We start from the raw sequence: 17,991 nt of genomic DNA on the forward strand, positions 1-17,991 counted from the left end.
ATATTATTTATTTATAATTAATATGTTCTTTTATTGTACTCATATTTCTTCATATCATATGATTCATATTAAATAAATAATTGTTATTATAGTTTATTATGTTTTTAAAACGGTTACGGTTAACAAATTACAGTTTAACTATACGGTTAACCAACGGTTTTGATATAGTTACGGTTAATTAACGGTTATGGTTAATATAATTTAACCATATATTTACGGTTAACGGTTACGGTTTTAAACCATTTATACGGTTACAGTCTGGTTACATTTCGGATACGGTCTGGTTACAGTCCAAAATACGATTACGGTTTAATTTTGGTCATGCCTAGTATGGACCATTTTGGATCTGATTATTAAGTATCCAATTGTCAAATTTTGGGTAATTGTAACAAATTGTTCCAATTATTAAATTTCTGACTAATATATCCTTAATGACTTTGAACTCTAAACTAAGTTGCAAGGGCATTATTGGTATAGGGAGAAGTTGTATTTTTCTTTTACTAATATAAAGATAGTTAATAAACATTAAATGTGTAATAATGACGTTGATTATGAGGTGTTTGCATTTGCCAGTACAATTAAGCCTCCATTAGATTTTCTTATTTGTACGGTTTGATTGTTTTATGTTCGAACCTACGGGTCTTTTCGAAGTAATCAGCCAGTCCATATGTTGACAACGTCCAAACCTTTAGATGTATTGTTTCTCTTAGGTCATATTCCTTTAGTGAACCAGATGCAATATCTGGATGCAAATGTTTATTATTGTTCGTTTAGTAACAATTAGGAACTCATCTAGATACAATATCTGGATACATTTTAAAAACTCATCCAAAAAAACTGAATTTCTGGATGAGATTTTTTAGAGAGTTTGGATGAGGTAAACTCATCCATAATTTGTGAAAGTTAAAAATACACCTATTTTAATTAAATAATTACAAAATATTTTTTTCTCAATTCTAATATACATACAACTCTAAAATTCCAATTCTTCACCCACCAACCTGCAAAATCTCATTTTTCTCTAAAACCGCAAAATCTCGTTTTCCCGCCAAAACCGCAAAATTTCGCTTTTCCCGTCAAACTGCAAAATCTTGTTTTCCTACCAAAAACACAAAACATGAAAACTCGTTTTCCCGCCAAAACCGAAAAATTACGTTTTCCCGTCAAAACCGCATAGTTACGTTTCCCGTCAAACCGCAAATTACGTTTTCCCGCGAAAAATGCAAAATTATGTTTTCCCGTCAAAACCGCAAAGTTATGTTTCCCGCCAAACTCACGAAATCTCGTTTTCCCGCTAAAACCGCAAAATCTCGTTTTCCCGCCAAAACCGCAAAATCTTTTTTTCCCCGTCAAAACCGCAAAATTATGTTTTCCCGTCAAAATCTCGTTTTTCCGCCAAAATCGCAAAATCTCGTTTTTCTGCCAAAACCACAAAATCTATTTTTCCACCAAAACCGCAAAATTACGTTTTTCGGCAAAAAAATGCAAAATTTTATTTTCTCGCCAAACTCGCAAAATCTTGTTTTCCCGCCAAAACTGCAAAATTTTGTTTTTCTACCAAAAATACAAAATCTAATTTTTAAATATTTATTTAATATATATGAAAATGAGCAAAAAAACATAAGTAAATTTAAACCACTAAAACATATTCAACATAAAATAAAGGGCTTTTTAGTATTTTACATATATTGTATCCAGATATAGATATCAAATTACAAAACAAACATAATTGAATCGAGATACAATTTATAGATACATGAACCAATAACACAAACGAACATCATCTAAATGTTGCGTCCAGATACTGCATCTTGATATTTTGTCTAGTTCACCAAACGAACAGGGCCTTAATCTACTTTCCTCTAATTAATGACATCTATCGAAATTCGCTGTTTTTATCCTTAAGCTTTATATGATCAGATTCTAATTGACGGGATTTAACAGTAACAGTTAGTTGTTAGCCTCCTAGTGCCTTTAATCAATGCGTCTCGATTGGCTTTTAAATTTTAATATGTCTTTATATGACTGATTGGACCAAGATAGCAAAACCACCTTTTTATTGTTCGGTATTACGTACGCATCAATCCAACCCACAAATAAGGAAGATGAGTGATAAAAAGAGGAAAAAAAACAAAAAAGAGGCGTATATGTAAAGGCTATTTATCATTTCATAACGTAAATTTTTTTTCTGTTTGAAAAAATGCAAATGAAAGAGATGAGTTGACTAGAAGTAAAACAAATATTTCTAACTAAACTGATACAATAAAAACTAGATGTTTTAGAAAACAGAGGAAAATGTATCAATATATCATGACGAGAGTTATTTACGCAAATTTCGTGTGTCAATATTGTCATGTCTTAATGATGATAGAGTAGCAATGCGAAATTGAGTCAAAACTCCCTTGTAGGAATGGTATGAGCTGACAACTTTCAACCCCACTATAAACGTGGTGTAGATAGTGATTAGTACAAGTATATCCATAGGAAAATAATTAATAGGTTATTACGCACATGTCTTGTCATTTAGTTATTAGGCAAATGTCATGTTAGAAAGGTTAGGCACATTTGATCGACGAATGTTTATTAGGCACATATAATGTCATTGAGTTAATATCATGACGAAGGTTATTAGGCACAAGTAGTCTTAATGTTGTCACATGTCTTACTGATGCTTAGAGTAGGAATGTGAAATTTAGCCAAAGGACAAAGTGGTGTAGATTGTGAAATGCGGTTAGTACAAATATATTTCTAGGAAAAACAATAGTTTCTACCTCTTAGAGCTTAATGAGATAGATTATAGTTCACTATTAATTAAATCAAGAAAAACAAAGAAAGGAACAACTATTTTAAAGAACCACCAACGCTGAAATATTTTTATTATAAAGAAAGAGAGTTGCACAACGTTGAAAAGATCATGTATGGCATCTTAATACTTTTTCCGACCATGTTGATAATCTATGTTCAGGTCGTCACTAAATATTTTCTTCTCATTTTCACATCACTTATTTGATACGTTCCCTACTTCTTTAGTCCGTCCTGAAATCGTGCGAGCAAGAATACATTTTCTTTGTTTTCCCCTGTAAGCACCTAAACTAGCAGTATATATTTTGGCTTCTGATCTAAGTACAAACCTAATTAACCTATGTATTAAAAAAAATTCGAAAGTGGGGTCGTACGTACCGATGATACAACTTATATTTATAAACTTTTAGGGGCTAAGATATATGATTTAGCAGATAACTTAGATGATTGCATTGTACACGAACCATTAATATAATGAACTATTATTTTAATTTATTATGTGGTTTACAATGTGTATACGGCCGGGGATGTTAAAAGTCTTTATATATTTAATTAATTAAAATATATTAACATTTATAAATTTTATTTTCGTATTACTTTAGGATATTCCTCATTTTTAAAAGTCTCTTAAGTTTTAATTAACATGAAAAATTATTCTAATGGCTTTGAAGTAATTTCACAACTTTCTTTAATTGCTGCTTGTATCTCCAACCAATCTCCGGAAGCTCATTAGCAAGTATTTTATTTTAAGCCAGTATTATTTTAACTAATTTGCCTCTATATATAGTATGTGGTATCTCTAGTCATTGATACTCACATGCAAACAAAATAATGGATAAAAGATGGAGTCTTGAAGGTATGACAGCTCTTGTAACTGGTGGAGCCAGCGGAATCGGGTTCGTCTTTCTACTCTCTGGCTATATCATATTTTTGAGTTTCGATACATTGTTCTGGAATAATATATAAGATGTTTTTTAATATTCCTATTCTCTTTTCGTGGAATGATTTAGGCATGCTATAGTAGAGGAGCTAGCTAGTTTTGGAGCCAGAATCCATGTATGCGATATATCTGGAACACTGCTCAATCAAAGTTTAAGCGAATGGGAAAATAAAGGGTTTCAAGTGAATGGTTCAATCTGTGATGTATCCTCTCATTCCGAGAGGGAAACACTTATGCAAACCGTCTCAAAGTTGTTTGATGGCAAGCTGAACATTCTTGTAAGTTAATCTTACCTTAAAGAAACTAATCATATTCATATAGGAAACATACCTAAATACTAAGTAATGACATATATAGTAGGATTTTTGTAACTCATTTTTGTTCAACTTAGGTGAACAACGTTGGTTTAACTCGTCCAAAGCCAACAATAGAATATGTGGCAGACGATTTCTCGTTCCATATTTCAACAAACCTGGAATCTGCTTATCATCTTAGCCAACTTTCACATCCTCTCCTTAAAGCTTCTGAGTATGGAAGTATCATCTTTATTTCTTCTGTTGGAGGAGTTGTATCAATGGAGTGCGGATCCATTTATAGTTTAACGAAAGGTACATACACGGGCTATTAATCAATAGAGAGATTTTCAATTAGACTGACTATAAATTAATCAGTAGAGAGATTCTCAATTATACTAGTGTATAATAGTATTGTATATATATGAAACATAAAGATACGTTAACTTTATATATATATATATATATATATATATATGATTAAGATACGTATATAAAAACTGAATTTAATGTTGAGTTACGTTATTCAGTTGTTTAATCAAGCTAGTGTTGTATTTCAAAATTAATAGTTAGAACTTAGAATGGTTAGACTCAGAAATATCTTTTGTTTTAGGATCTCATCTTAAATCATATATATGAGATTTATAACATAGTATTTGATGCATCGATCGAGATATTTGGAAATACTTTTTGTCTAAACAACAAAATTACAGAGGTATTTGTTTGTATTGATACACAAACCTTACAAATTTAAAGCTATTTAATTATCTTTGATGGATCACTAGTCTTATTCCAAAAGCTATTCCCAACGATTAATAGATCGGTTGTCCACTTGTCCTAAGAGGGCTAATATACACTCATATAAAGTTTAGTTTTCTTTGGGAATCGTAACCGTCCCGTAGTTTATCTTTTTCGTTTTGGTATGTGAAGGAGCTTTGAATCAACTGGCAAAAACTTTGGCGTGTGAATGGGCAAGAGATGGCATACGAACGAACTCTGTTGCTCCTAATTTTATTTATACTGCAATGTCTCAACCTGTAATGAATGAAACTCTCCAGCTTTTTGTTTTTGGGACTTTAATTCCAGTTAATTAATATTATAAAGTTTTCATTATTTATGTCTTACAATCTTGTCAAAAAATCAGGCTTTGGAAGACGCCGGTTACAAGAACAGTTTGTTTAGTAGAACTCCACTTGGTCGCGCTGGAGAGCCAAAAGAGGTTGCATCGCTTGTGGCTTTTCTCTGTCTACCTGCAGCTTCATATATTACTGGTCAAATCATCTGTGTGGATGGAGGTCTCACTGTCAATGGTTTCTCGTATAAGCCACATGCTTGAGCCGAGACTTGTGTGTGCTGGTGACGCAGCGTACAAGAGCTATGATAAAATTGATCCATTCGAAACTATATTAAATAAATAAGGACTATGTTCCTAAACTTTAATACCCAATATGGGTACAAGCAAGCCTTTGTCTTTCCTCTTGCACCAAGTGTTAGAAAATTTACGACGTATGTTTGTCGAAATATGAGGGCTCGAAAATCCCCTCTGATATACTAATAAAGGGGTTGAATGTATTACTTCATAATTCATCCAAAACTCCAAATATCAAATCTTTCTCCTCTAAGTTCTCACAAGCTTTCTACAAATTTTCTTAGAAATTTGTTTTTCTCTTTCTTCACAACAAGAAATCTTCATACTATATTATCTTTTCATTTTACTCTGTACAAATGAAAAATGTAAGGTATCTAATATTTTGACATAGAACAAGATTGCATACTATATTCTTGAGTAAAATAAGACAATAGAAACTAATGTCTAATAAAAGAAAGGAAAGTTAGGAAGGTTAGGTATGTACATTTAGGGTCAACGGATGTTTTCATGTTTAATTTAGCAAGAGTAGGAATGCGATGACCTTACTTGAACAAGATCTGTTCTATAGGTTCGTACCTCTGTTTCCTTGATTTCTAAGGAGACAGGCCCTTAACCTTGGTTGATGAGTAGGATTGTGAAATTGAGCCAAAGCTATCTTGTAGAAAAAGGTATGAGCTGACAAGTTTCAACCCCTCCCTATACAAGTGGTGTAAACTTTGGAATGTGGTTGCTGATGTAGTATTTTAGCTAGTCAATTAATATCGAACCACAAATTCGCAACGATTCAACTTACTAAGGCTCCGATTGGTGAAGGCTTTTAAAACTTTAAAAGCATTTAAAAGTCTTAAAGCATTTTATTTGCCAATCAGACTTTTATAATTTTTTTCTTTTTTAAAGTTTTAACGGCCACTTTAATTTTTTTTCTTCTTTATTTCTCTTTTTTTAAAGCTTCAAAATGATGCTTTAAAACCAACAAAATTTAAAACTTTTTTTTCTTTCTCCATCATAATTAAAAACTCTCTATAAATTTTTATATATTTATGCATAAACTTTTTTTTATAGATTAATTATCAGCATTTTTTTCATTTCTTTTGACATCCACTTCTCTTCACAAATTTATTATTTTTATCATCACTTTTGTATTTTCTTACAATTTTGTTATTAATAAAATTGCATTCACAGCTTTTAAAGTTTTTTTTTAACAATCAAATTTTAACAGTTAAAATATCTACACCTAAAGTCTCTGTAGCCATATTCTATACCGTCAAATTTTGACAGTCAAAGTCTCTACAACAATGTCGATTATCTTCGAGCAACATATATAGGCCCTTCTTTTTCTTATAACGAGGCCCATAAACTTATTGCCAACGCTATAAGGAATCAGCACCTGCACATATATATCTACATTTTCCCCTCACCGTACCCGAGAATATTAGTCTCAGTCAAAGTCTCCACATGAAGTTTTTTTTTTAACGATCAGATTTTAACAGTTAAACTATGTACAACCAAAGTCTCTGCAGCCAGATTTTAACAGTTAAACTATGTACAACCAAAGTCTCTGCAGCCATATTCTATACAGCCAAATTTTGACAGTCAAAGTCTCTACAGCCACAAATAAAATTCGTTACCAATCGGGGCCTAAGAATACATAAGAATGCTTAATCTAAACTCAAACAAAAACTAAGGTTGGTTTAGTAACAACTTAGCTAATCAACAACTTTAAAGAAAACAAACAAAGCAAACACAAACTGAAAAAGGTTTTAAATCAACACTAACAAACGACCTTGGACAAGGTTATTGACTTGGGAGATAGCTAATCAATCCTAGAATATCTAAGAAAACAATCAATAACAATCCGAAGGCTAAGAACCCTTATGTAAATCACTTCACTTCCATGATAAAGATTCTATGCAAATTAAGTAATCATCAACAATTTTCAAAGGCAATCACCAGATAAGCATGCATTATAATCAAGTCTAAGTACCACTAAACATCCTAATCATCAATTTTCATTGGCTAAGAATGCAAAGAGTTTGAGGGTTGAGGGTTGATCCTTTTAAAAGGATCTACTCACTCATGGTTATGATCACACAAATGTTGAGGGTTGATCATTTGATAATCATAGTTAGAGATTGTAGATTAAAGAAAATAAAAGAGAAATCACTATTAATAACTTAAAATAAATAAAGGATTAACCAAACTGAAAATAAACAAGCTTAAGAACCGTAAAAATTGCTAAAACAGAAGATAATATCTCTCTATAATAGGTTTAGTGTATTTATAAGAAAAAGACAAAGCATATCGACTCGAGACAAACCGGGTCTGAATCGGGTTAAAAAATGGATAGTATAGGGGATTGGCTTCCTTCGGCTAGTGATCGCCCGAACGGGTGTGAACGAAAGGCTCCTTTGGTCAGCCTCTGACCGAAGGGGTCGCTGCTCATCTTTTCCATTCCTTGACGCTTGCGATCATTTGGTTGACCGAATGTAATGACCAAACGAACACTTCGGTCTGGTCATGGTAAAAGGCTTCAACCAGGCCTTTCCGTCCAAATCCTCAATCATCCGTCGTTGCACTCCTTCGGTCATCACTTGCGAGATGATGCTCCCCTCTGTGACCATTCAGTTTCTGTGTGGCCGAAGGTTGGGACCGCTCCTGCTCAAATCTTCAACTTCTCACTTTTCTCCAATACTTCTTCATTTGCTCCAATATCCTCCAAATCCATTTATCTTATTGTCCATCTCTACTCCAATACCTGAAGACAACCTTTTGATGCAAATGCTAAAATAACATGTTTATGCATCTAAAAGTTTTGAGGCACACCTATTAGAACGAAAAGTTTTGATGAAAAAATATAAATAAAATATAGTGAAAAGACACAACTCTATAATGAATAGATACAACTGTTTAAATTTAAAAAAAAACAATTAAAAACAAAAATTTTAAGAAATGGTACCATGAAAAATCGCAAATGTTATGTGTGCACTTGATTATACATAATAACTCATATAAACTGATTTTTAATAGAAGACATCTTTATTACCATATTGAAAAGTCAAATCCAAAAACTCACTATATAATTAATCTAACTCTTGGAAAAAAACTCTAGGTATTTTCATTTAATTTTTATATTTAAAATTAACTAAAAATTGTAAATTAGATTCATCATTCCAAAAATCTTTTGTTAAATCAAGAATTGGAGAAATTTCTTTACTTTTAAAAGAATGAATGCTAGAGAATAATTTAAAAAGCTGTAAAAACCGTTGAAATTGAAATTTATATTATTTTGTATCATGGAAAAAAAAATAAAAACTCTTCAAACAGACAAATATATATATATATATATATATTTTTTAAAAGATACGAATACTCGAATAATCACAACGCTACAATGAACAATTACAACTTTACAAAAAAAAAACCGTTACAGTGAACAGTCGAAACTTTTTGTAAACCACACAATTTAATTTTTTTACAATTTTTTTTGGAAATGATCCAAAAGGTTGAAGAAACATAGCTTTTGGTGGCATTTATTGAAATTGCTATTATATATAGATTTAAAGTCCATGTCAATTAATTAAACAACTTTCTGATCATGATCATGAAGAGTATTTAATTACATTAAGAATATAAGTTTTAAAACAAATTAATAATAATAATTGATAAAAATATAAAATACTAATCATTACGGGTAAATGTTAACAAGCCTATGATATCATGAAACGAAAAACTGATATGCGTATTATGTAGGGTTATACTTCTTTGGGAGAATTGCACATAGACCCACTTTTGCCAAACTCCCTTGCAGCCACACCTACTTCTTGAGTGTGGTGTACTTTTTGGGGTGTTTTGGGTGAGTTTGGATAAAACTGAGACAAGTTTGCCCTTGTCCTATATTTTGAGACACAAAAAATTACTGTTGTGGTAATTATTCATGGCCATTCTGATTGTCAGAAAAGAAGGGACTTAATATTTAAACAAAAAGAATAATACTCTCTGTTTCTGGGAGATAAGTGATTAGGGTTTTACAACCCCCCAAAAGGAACACATGGCTGCACAGGTTGGTTTCTGGTGGATTGGTTGTCTAGATTCGAAACTCTGTGGATGGACAAACATTTTGGATCTTTCTGACCATGGTTTGGTTGTCGAACTTGTTTTGTTTGTTTGTGCAGGTCGGAATACCTGGGATTCGTGTTGTGATATCCGGCAATTTGAGCTGCTCTGATGAAGGAATTTGGGAATTTAAAGTAGACAACAAACTTCTTACGAGGGTTGTTCCACTAAAAGCTACAACAAGTTTATGCGAACTAGAAGAGGTTGTTATCCAAGAATTTGGATTGGTCCACAAAAGGCGAAATTAAGTTACTGCATCCCGACGTATATGGAATTCATGACTGCAGTGAAGACTCCACCGGTTATGGTGACAACGAACCTAGGTCTTGACCAGTACAAGATAATGTTGGGTACTAATCGAGGGTTAAATCTGTTTGCGACTTTTGAAGAGTCTAAGAAACGAGCTAATTCGGAGGAAGATTTTCCGGTACCAGACAGAGAACCTTCAGGCGATGGGTGTGTTAAGCGGACATATGGATTATCATCTACTAAAAGTAATAGCGGTGTTGGGGAGGATATTTTTGGTAAGGCTTCAACTGTCGGGTCAAAGACATTTGCTGTTGAGTCGACACCTGTAGATGAGGAATTTTGTGGCAGGGGTAGCTGAGATTGAAAGGAAATTAGAGGACGAGAGAAGATACGTTATCGATGGTTCGATTGGAGATGATTCCGGCGCAGAACAAGATAATACTCATTCTGCTGAAGAGAAAGTCGTGTCTGGAGAAGAGAGTTTTGATGAGTGTGTGGAGGAAGATGGAGTAAATTTGAGCGAGATGACAGTAACACCGAAATCGTATGATAAAGAGTTTTGGGGAAATTTCATAGGTGATCAGTTTGGGCGAGTGGATGTTGTGGAGGTTATGTGTAGTACAAATTCTTGCTTTGATCATACAATGATTTTGAATGGTGGGGTTCCAGTTAAGGAGGAAGAAAAGACGAAGCTAATGGGCCAACCGTGGATAGGTAACGGAGGTGGTCAGAGGAGTGGACCCGTTGATGAAGGAAGGGGGTCTGTTTGGACAGAAGATCGTGGACAGGGTAGTGTACCCATTATGGATACAAGGAATCTAGAGGATATTGATGACGAGGAGTTTGATATTCCTCCTTTGCTTGACAACATTGAATATGATAGGGAGGAGATACCTGATCTTGACATTGATGATGATGGTAAAGGGATTTACAAAGGGAAAATTTTCGCTAACAAAGAGGACTGCCAGATTGTTATAGCTATATATGCTATCAAGAATATGTTCCATTTTACACAAACTACAACGAAGAAAGATTCGTTTGTACTGAGTTGTTCTTTTGAGAGATGTGATTGGAGAATACTAGCCAATGAAATGAAAGAGTGTGGATACTATGAGATAAGGAAAGCTAATTTGGAGCACACTTGTCCAATAGAGACAAGGAGGAATTATTTGAAAAAAGCTACATCTAAGGTGATCGCAGCTGTTTACAAGGCAAAGTTTTGTGATCCAACAAAAGGTCCATCTCCATTGGATCTACAACAGATGATTCTTGAGGATCTGAGGCTGGCTGCATCAGACAGTAAGTGTTGGAGAGCAAAAAAAAAGCTATGGAGGGTATTTTTGGTTCAGACGATGAATCTTATGAAGATCTGGCTGCTTATTTGTATACATTGGAACAAGCAAACCCAGGGACGGTGACAGATATTAAGTCGGAAGTGTTAGAAGATGGAAGAGAGAGGTTTTTGTATATGTTTCTGGCTTTTGGTGCATCTATTCAGGGGTTTCGTAAGCTACGTCGTATTATTGTTGTTGATGGGACACATATAAATGGGAAGTACAATGGTGTGCTACTGACAGCTTCTGGACAAGATTTGCAAATTTCCAGGTTTTTCCACTAGCTTTTGCAGTCGTAGACAGTGAAAACGACGATGCTTGGACATGGTTTTTTGAAAAGCTGGAGCGGATAATTGCAGACAGTAAAAGTCTTACAATTATTTCAGATAGAAACGGATCGAGCTACATATCTAAGAAGAAAGTTTTTCCGTTGGTACATCATGGAGCATGCATTGTCCACCTGGCTTGGAATGTTAATGCTAGGTTCCATAATAAAGGGCTTGCGAAAATGGTCACCAATGCTGCATTTGCCTACAAGGTAATTGGGTATCAAGAGATATATAGACAGATCAAAGCGAAGAACCCCAAATGTTCCGCATATTTGGATAAGATAGGAGCTGCACACTGGAGTAGGGCATATTTCCAGGGAGAACGTTATAATCTAATGACTTCAAACATTGCAGAGACTTTGAATAAAGCTTTAGGAAAAGCTCGAGGTTCACAAATTATTGAGCTGTTGAAGTTCATTCGAGCTATGCTAACAAGATGGTTTAATGCAAGGAGAAAGAAGGCTGAGAAGCACAAAGGAATGACACCACCAGAAGTTGATAAATAGATTCAGAAGAATTTGGGATCTGTTAGTGATAGTAGAATAGGTGCTATCTCTAGTTGGGGTTATGAAGTTGTTGAGTTGCTTAATGGGAAGCATCATGTGCTGCTTGATATGAAACAGTGTATCTGTAAACAATATGATCGGGTCAAAATCCTATGCGGTCACGCCTTGTTAGCAGCGAACACACAAGGCATACCGTATGATAGCTTTGTTGCTGATTATTATAAGACGCAGCAGTGGAGAGGAACATATGAAGGGGTTATTAATCCTGAGATATTTGATGTAGATATACCTGCTGAGATTAAGAACCGGGTGTTGTATCCACCAAAGGCACGTAGACATTCTGGCAGGCCGAAAGAGTTGAGGATTCCATCGATTGGGGAATATCCTCTAAGATTGGTTCTCCTCGAGTATTTAAATTCGATATGGTTGAAGTTGTTATGGTGGGTCTTTAACATTGTATTTTGTTGAATATTGACAGAAAATAGGAGGAGGGAAAACGAAGGTTAATAGGTGTGGAAGATGCAAACAGTCTGGACACAACAAGAGCAGCTGTTCCAACCCGTTGCCGTGATCGATGTCAAAATATTGTGGAGAGAATATCACTCTTTTGTTCTCTTTTGTTACTCTTTTGTTATGTGTGGCTGGTAGTTAAAACTTTCTCAACGTTAGCAGTCCACTATATTATTGGTTGAGTGGATATAGGTTTGGCCTATGTAAGGTTTTTTTTTTGGGATACATGGGACCATTTTTTGGGTGTTTAAAGTATCCATTGTTGACCAGCTTTGTGGATACTTAAAAAACAAAACAAATTCGATATGGGTAGGATATTTAATTTAGATTGGTGTGTTGAACCTTATTATTTTTTGGAAAGTAATTGCCAGACCAAGTATAAATTGACGGTTATTATTTGTTGTTTGTTTTTGTGTGTTTTTATTTGTTAAATATGCGGAATTGGTGTGTTGTTTGGTTTGTATGACGAACTATATCCACATGGTATTATCCAAAAACAATGTTTTCCGAGCAGAGGTAGGGCGTAGATGTTATTAAAATGAGAATAATATGTTAAAACCAATTCGAAATTTTTCCACGAACAAATGAAACGACATAACTGGGACGAAAAGAGGTATCGTTAAGATTTCTTAAAGTTCACTGTATCGTTTGGTTCTCTGTAAGTTAATACTATCGTTTGGTTCTTTGTACATTAGTTGTGTCGTTTGGATATTTGTTGTCTCTTCATATTCTTCTTCGATCATCGCGCCTATAAAAATCCTCTCATTACTTAATGGATATCATCGGTTATGTTAAACATCTTCACCATCTTCATCTTAACTCCGACTTCTGTAGGCAATCTGCTTCTCTAAACTTGAGACGGCATTTATTTTCTTCATCTGTTTACGGTCCGAGAGTTCTATGCTTTTCTCCTTTTGAAGATGTTTAACATAATGAACATATTCTTCTTCTTTGCTTTTCTTTTTCAGATTCAAACTATGGCCGGAGAGAGTTCCTCAAGGGGGAAACGTAAGTCAAATTAGAAGGAAGACATTGCCGGAGAGCCTTCCACCAAACGTCCAAAGGAAAATCCAGATTCCGAGTGGGAAGAGGAAGCACTTGAGGTAATGTCTGAGGCGTTTAGTAGGACGAGGGCAGTGGTAGAGGCAGAGACAAGGGAACGATTCAAAGCAATCATTAATATGATGAATGATCATATGAAGAAGAAGGAGGAGTTTACCGTCCTCGCCCATCAAGTTGAACTAATTGATGCCCAACTCTCCCAACTGAATCAAATTTTGGGGCAAGAACTGGTGGACCTCGAGGCAGAGCACAAGAGGTTGGAGGAGACGAGAGAGCTTGCGGCGGCGGAAATCGAACTGTGTAAAGCTCCTCCTCCGATTGACTGGTGTAAACTGAGAGTTGGTATTCTCGATGATTAATCGCCGACGCAATCTAGTGGATACCTGGACGGCACTGAGAGTTGGTATAAACTAGTGGACACCTCTTGTGTAATGTCATTTATGCAGTTTTTTTGGCTAACCACATAAACAAACTCCTATGGATACCTAATGTTAGGTTATATACACATATTATATTTTTCATCTGTTGAACCCTTATGTTGTTTTACTATAATTTTGTATTTTTCATCAGATGTATTTGGTATATCCAAGATATCTACGCTCTTATGGTCACTATTTTGTGGACAGAACTTATAGATACTCATCTGTTGAAACCTTAAGTTGTTTTACTATAATTTTGTATTTTTCATCAGATGTATTTGGTATATCCAAGATATCTACGCTCGTATAGTCACTATTTCGTGGAAAAAACTTATAGATACTCATCTCACTTCATAACCCACTACTGAACAATATATATACATCTGAAGGATCCTCCACTTTATTAAACTGGAAAAACTCACGAATCAAAAGTAGCCGAATAGGTGGAAATACATGAATCCAAAGTAGGAAAAGAAGTGAAAACTAATTGGAAACTCAGAAAAGCAAAGTACGATACATAACAACCCGAAGGTGATCTTGTAACCCAAAAACATAGCAAAACAAACAAAGTTTTAACAATGGAGAAACAGCTTGAAAGTTTCACCATAAACTTCCAGCAGGATCAAACATTACCAACTCTCCAATAAACTAAGACAAATACATTATATCTCTAGAAAGGTAAAAATAGATACACTCCATGCATCTCTCCCGTTGTATTCATCAAGGCTGTCGTGCATCCACATGCACTCTGGGAAATCTTCAAAATGCCAGGTTTTCTCGTAAGTGCTCTTCTTCTGGGGTTCCATGATGTAAATGTGGTATATCAAAGTGTCTGCCATCTTGTCAGCCTCTCCAAACCTATACTTCCTCTTGAAATTCCAGTATACATCCATATCCAAACTTCCTCTGGATCTGGTTCACGGTCAGTCCTACGGGTCAAAGCGCTATGGGGGCGATAGTAATGTCTGGTTTACGGCAAAAGTGGAACATGTTTTACAAGTTTGTATTTCGGAAACATTTTCTTCCGTCACTTGTTCGTAGGGCGAACACTAGAACAGACTTTTATAAGCAAACTTTGCTTTCCTTACATACAAAATTAAAGAGAATAAGAGATATTAAAAACACGTGGACATAGTATCCTCGCAACCACACATACCTTATCTACTTCGTTTGTAAAGGGTTTTAAAAGTGGAGAATTCAGTAGGTTTTAGCATCTTATAAATGCACCTAATACACCAAGAAGTCCAAAGGAAACGACAGTTCTCTCTTTATCGCGGGCCCACAATTGTCACATCACATCGCCAACACATCACATCGCGTTAAGGCGTTGTAATGTTGGGAAATTTGAAACACTTGAAACATCAACATCAGTGCATCCTAAAAGCTAAATAGTACATTTTCCCAGGGATTTCAACAGTAGAGTGGGTCGCATTAGTCTTCCATTTTCCTCATCCATCTTTTCTTTTCTTATCTTACCTAACTTTTTAAACATCGCCCATTTGAAAAAAAAAAATTGGGTATCCACATGGATAGAGTTGTGTGCCTTAATTGTAAGTAGACCTCTTGCAGAACCTTAACAAAGATTGTCACCCTACATAAAGGGTATGAACCTTTTTACGCCACATAGACAGTTGGTAGAGAAGTTGTTGTCGCTGATGGAAAATACTCAGCATCATGAAGTGGCTGTAAGAGTAAAATTCGTTTTACTTCATGTCATCATTTACTTTCCTTGAGAGTAAGAATCTTAAAACGTTTTTTTTTCTGTAACAATCCGACCAATTCTTCGCAGGTCGCATCCAATACCGAGATTCACATGCCATCTGATCTGCTTGAGAAGGTTGCCTCTTTTTTGGGTGAAGATGGTGTGGATGTGGTAAAGAACTTGTTAATTGCTGGTAAACAAGGTTTGAATGCTGTATACTCCAAGGAATGTCTCTCAACCGTGCGACTTGACAAGTCTGAATATATCTTGTGGTGGTCAATGCCACACTTGATATACCATTGCTTTTTCTCCAAATGTCTAGAAAACGGCAATCCCTACGAAGTGTGTGTTGATAACAAGAGATTTGCTTATGCAGATTTTGTCCATGCTTGTTATAGTGCTCAAAGCTGGGCCCTAGCATATGTAGATGGGGGATCTACTGATTTAAGTTCATTCATGGCCGAACATAAACTATCACCACCGAAGAAGAAGGGTAGAGTAGGTCGTCCTAGGCAAAACCAGCAATACTTATCCCTATTTTGTTTGATGTAACTCGCTTTCGCTTTTAATTGCGAACAAATCTCTTTGAAGTAGTCATTGTTGATGCATTCCTATTCAAAATCAAAACCATGTCGTCCATCCATGCGTCATTGAACACATAAGGCTAATTGTATGTGTATCCACATGGATGCATAACCGTGGTCAGTCATAATAAACTTCCCAAAAAAGAAATATGCTTTGGTATATAACAAAATCTCGAAAGTCTGTTTATAGCAATCCATTAATACTTGACCATGTGGATACTTGAACATTGGAATTAATATCAAATTAAAGTGAACTGTGTTAATAGGATAGTGGTACAAGATAATGTTAAATGTGTCCATATAGGTACACTGCAACACACAAAATCCAAGCACTAAAAACTTAACCATAAAAAATAACCCCCTAAACCTAAGGAGTAGACATTAAACCCTAAACCTAGATTCTAAACCACTAAAACATAACATCTATACAATAAACCCTTATCCATAAACTCTAAATGGTGAATAATAAGCCCTAAACCCTAAACCCTAAACACTAAACCCTAAACCCTAAGCCCTAAACCCTAAACCCTAAACCCTAAACCCTAAACCCTAAACCCTAAGCCATGAACCCTTATTCCTTAACCCACAACCCTTAAAGGAGAATCCCTAATCCATAACCAAGGCGTCCATCCATGCCTCATTGAACACATGAAGCTAATTGTATGTGTATCCACATGGATGCATGATTGGGGTTAGACATAATTGTATGTGTATCCACATGGATGCATGACCGTGGTTAGACCTATCTCGACTTAGACTATAGGTCTTCGTAACCACATCTGTATCCACGATAGTATCCAGAACTACACAATATAGTCAACTACGCGTGGATATATTTTGAAAACTAGACAGACCATGCTACCCCATCGACTGAATTTGTATCCAGATGTAATATGTCCATTTTCCTATCGACATGGATAGTGAGAACTACATATCATATGAGTGAGAATGAAGGAAACAGCTAAAGCGGAATCATACAGCCTAAGATGTGAGAGTACCGGTGGATTAATGAAAGACAGAGTAATGTTACGTAGGATTAGTGTACGAATAAAACATAGCTAACATTTAACATCTAGTCATAAATGGGTGCCACAAAGTGTTTGACTATGTCAAACGCATATTGTGCCCTGAATTGATCAACTATGGGGTCGGTGATCAAAGCCATGGTTTCTGGCCCAGCCCTGTTGCGTGAATTTCCAGGAACTTCATGGCGACAGGGCCACAATCACCGCATCTTTTGTTGACGTACATATCTTTAACCCTGGACCAAGTGAACGGGGTGAATCCATGAGACTGAGTAGTGGGATCATTGCATAGTTTATGAATAAGGTACGGTAGCATCTCTACAAACGGGGATATGTGGGCAGCTACATCAGCGTCGCTGTTCAAAGGGATATTGGGGTCAAGGATCTCTATACTCCAATTGGGAAGGTTGATGACTAGTCCGACCCAGTGAGAACCACCCCAATTCATTGGAGTGTACAACATGTTCCAGAGATCAAACCACTCAGACGGATCCCCGCTGATGGATCGACTAAGCTGGGAGTCCCACTTTACTTGCTCCTTCTTTTTGGCTAGGCTGAAAGACTTATACTTACCTTGTAAGTAGTTACCAAGCCATGATGAAAGGAAGATTGAGCGTTCTATGGAAAGGACATGTGAAAGAGTTTTTTGTAACAAGGACACTAAAACTTCCATGTGCTGCAACAAAGGAGACTTAAACATATAAACATGGCGCTTAGAAATTAAAAGGAATTAATGACGCCAAATGTACTGAAA

At 35.4% G+C, this 17,991-nt stretch overlaps 1 protein-coding gene and 2 pseudogenes across 1 annotated transcript; all 3 read left to right on the top strand.

Moving 5' to 3' along the window:
* Positions 1-3,133: 3,133 nt before the first annotated feature.
* LOC104758948 (tropinone reductase homolog At2g30670-like) lies at positions 3,134-5,657 on the top strand. The gene is made up of 5 exons (XM_010481918.3): positions 3,134-3,698; positions 3,813-4,020; positions 4,134-4,350; positions 4,966-5,072; positions 5,180-5,657. The coding sequence occupies exons 1-5, from the start codon at positions 3,634-3,636 to the stop codon at positions 5,369-5,371; spliced, it is 789 nt and encodes a 262-aa protein (XP_010480220.1). The 5' UTR covers positions 3,134-3,633; the 3' UTR covers positions 5,372-5,657.
* A 283-nt stretch (positions 5,658-5,940) lies between these two features.
* LOC147925381 (small nucleolar RNA U3) lies at positions 5,941-6,089 on the top strand (annotated as a pseudogene).
* A 3,696-nt stretch (positions 6,090-9,785) lies between these two features.
* On the top strand, positions 9,786-12,506 carry LOC147925382 (uncharacterized; annotated as a pseudogene).
* The last annotated feature ends 5,485 nt before the right edge of the window (positions 12,507-17,991 follow it).

This window comes from Camelina sativa, chromosome 16, assembly GCF_030686135.1.
Source record: "Camelina sativa cultivar CO46 ecotype springtype chromosome 16, ASM3068613v1".
NCBI classification, from domain to species: Eukaryota; Viridiplantae; Streptophyta; class Magnoliopsida; order Brassicales; family Brassicaceae; genus Camelina; species Camelina sativa.

Coding starts and splice junctions, on each gene's coding strand:
- LOC104758948 (XM_010481918.3), top strand. CDS start 3,634: ATGGATAAAAGATGGAGTCTTGAAGGTATGACAGCTCTTGTAACTGGT. Junction 4,021..4,133: donor ATGGCAAGCTGAACATTCTT/GTAAGTTAATCT, acceptor TGTTCAACTTAG/GTGAACAACGTTGGTTTAAC. Junction 5,073..5,179: donor ATACTGCAATGTCTCAACCT/GTAATGAATGAA, acceptor TCAAAAAATCAG/GCTTTGGAAGACGCCGGTTA.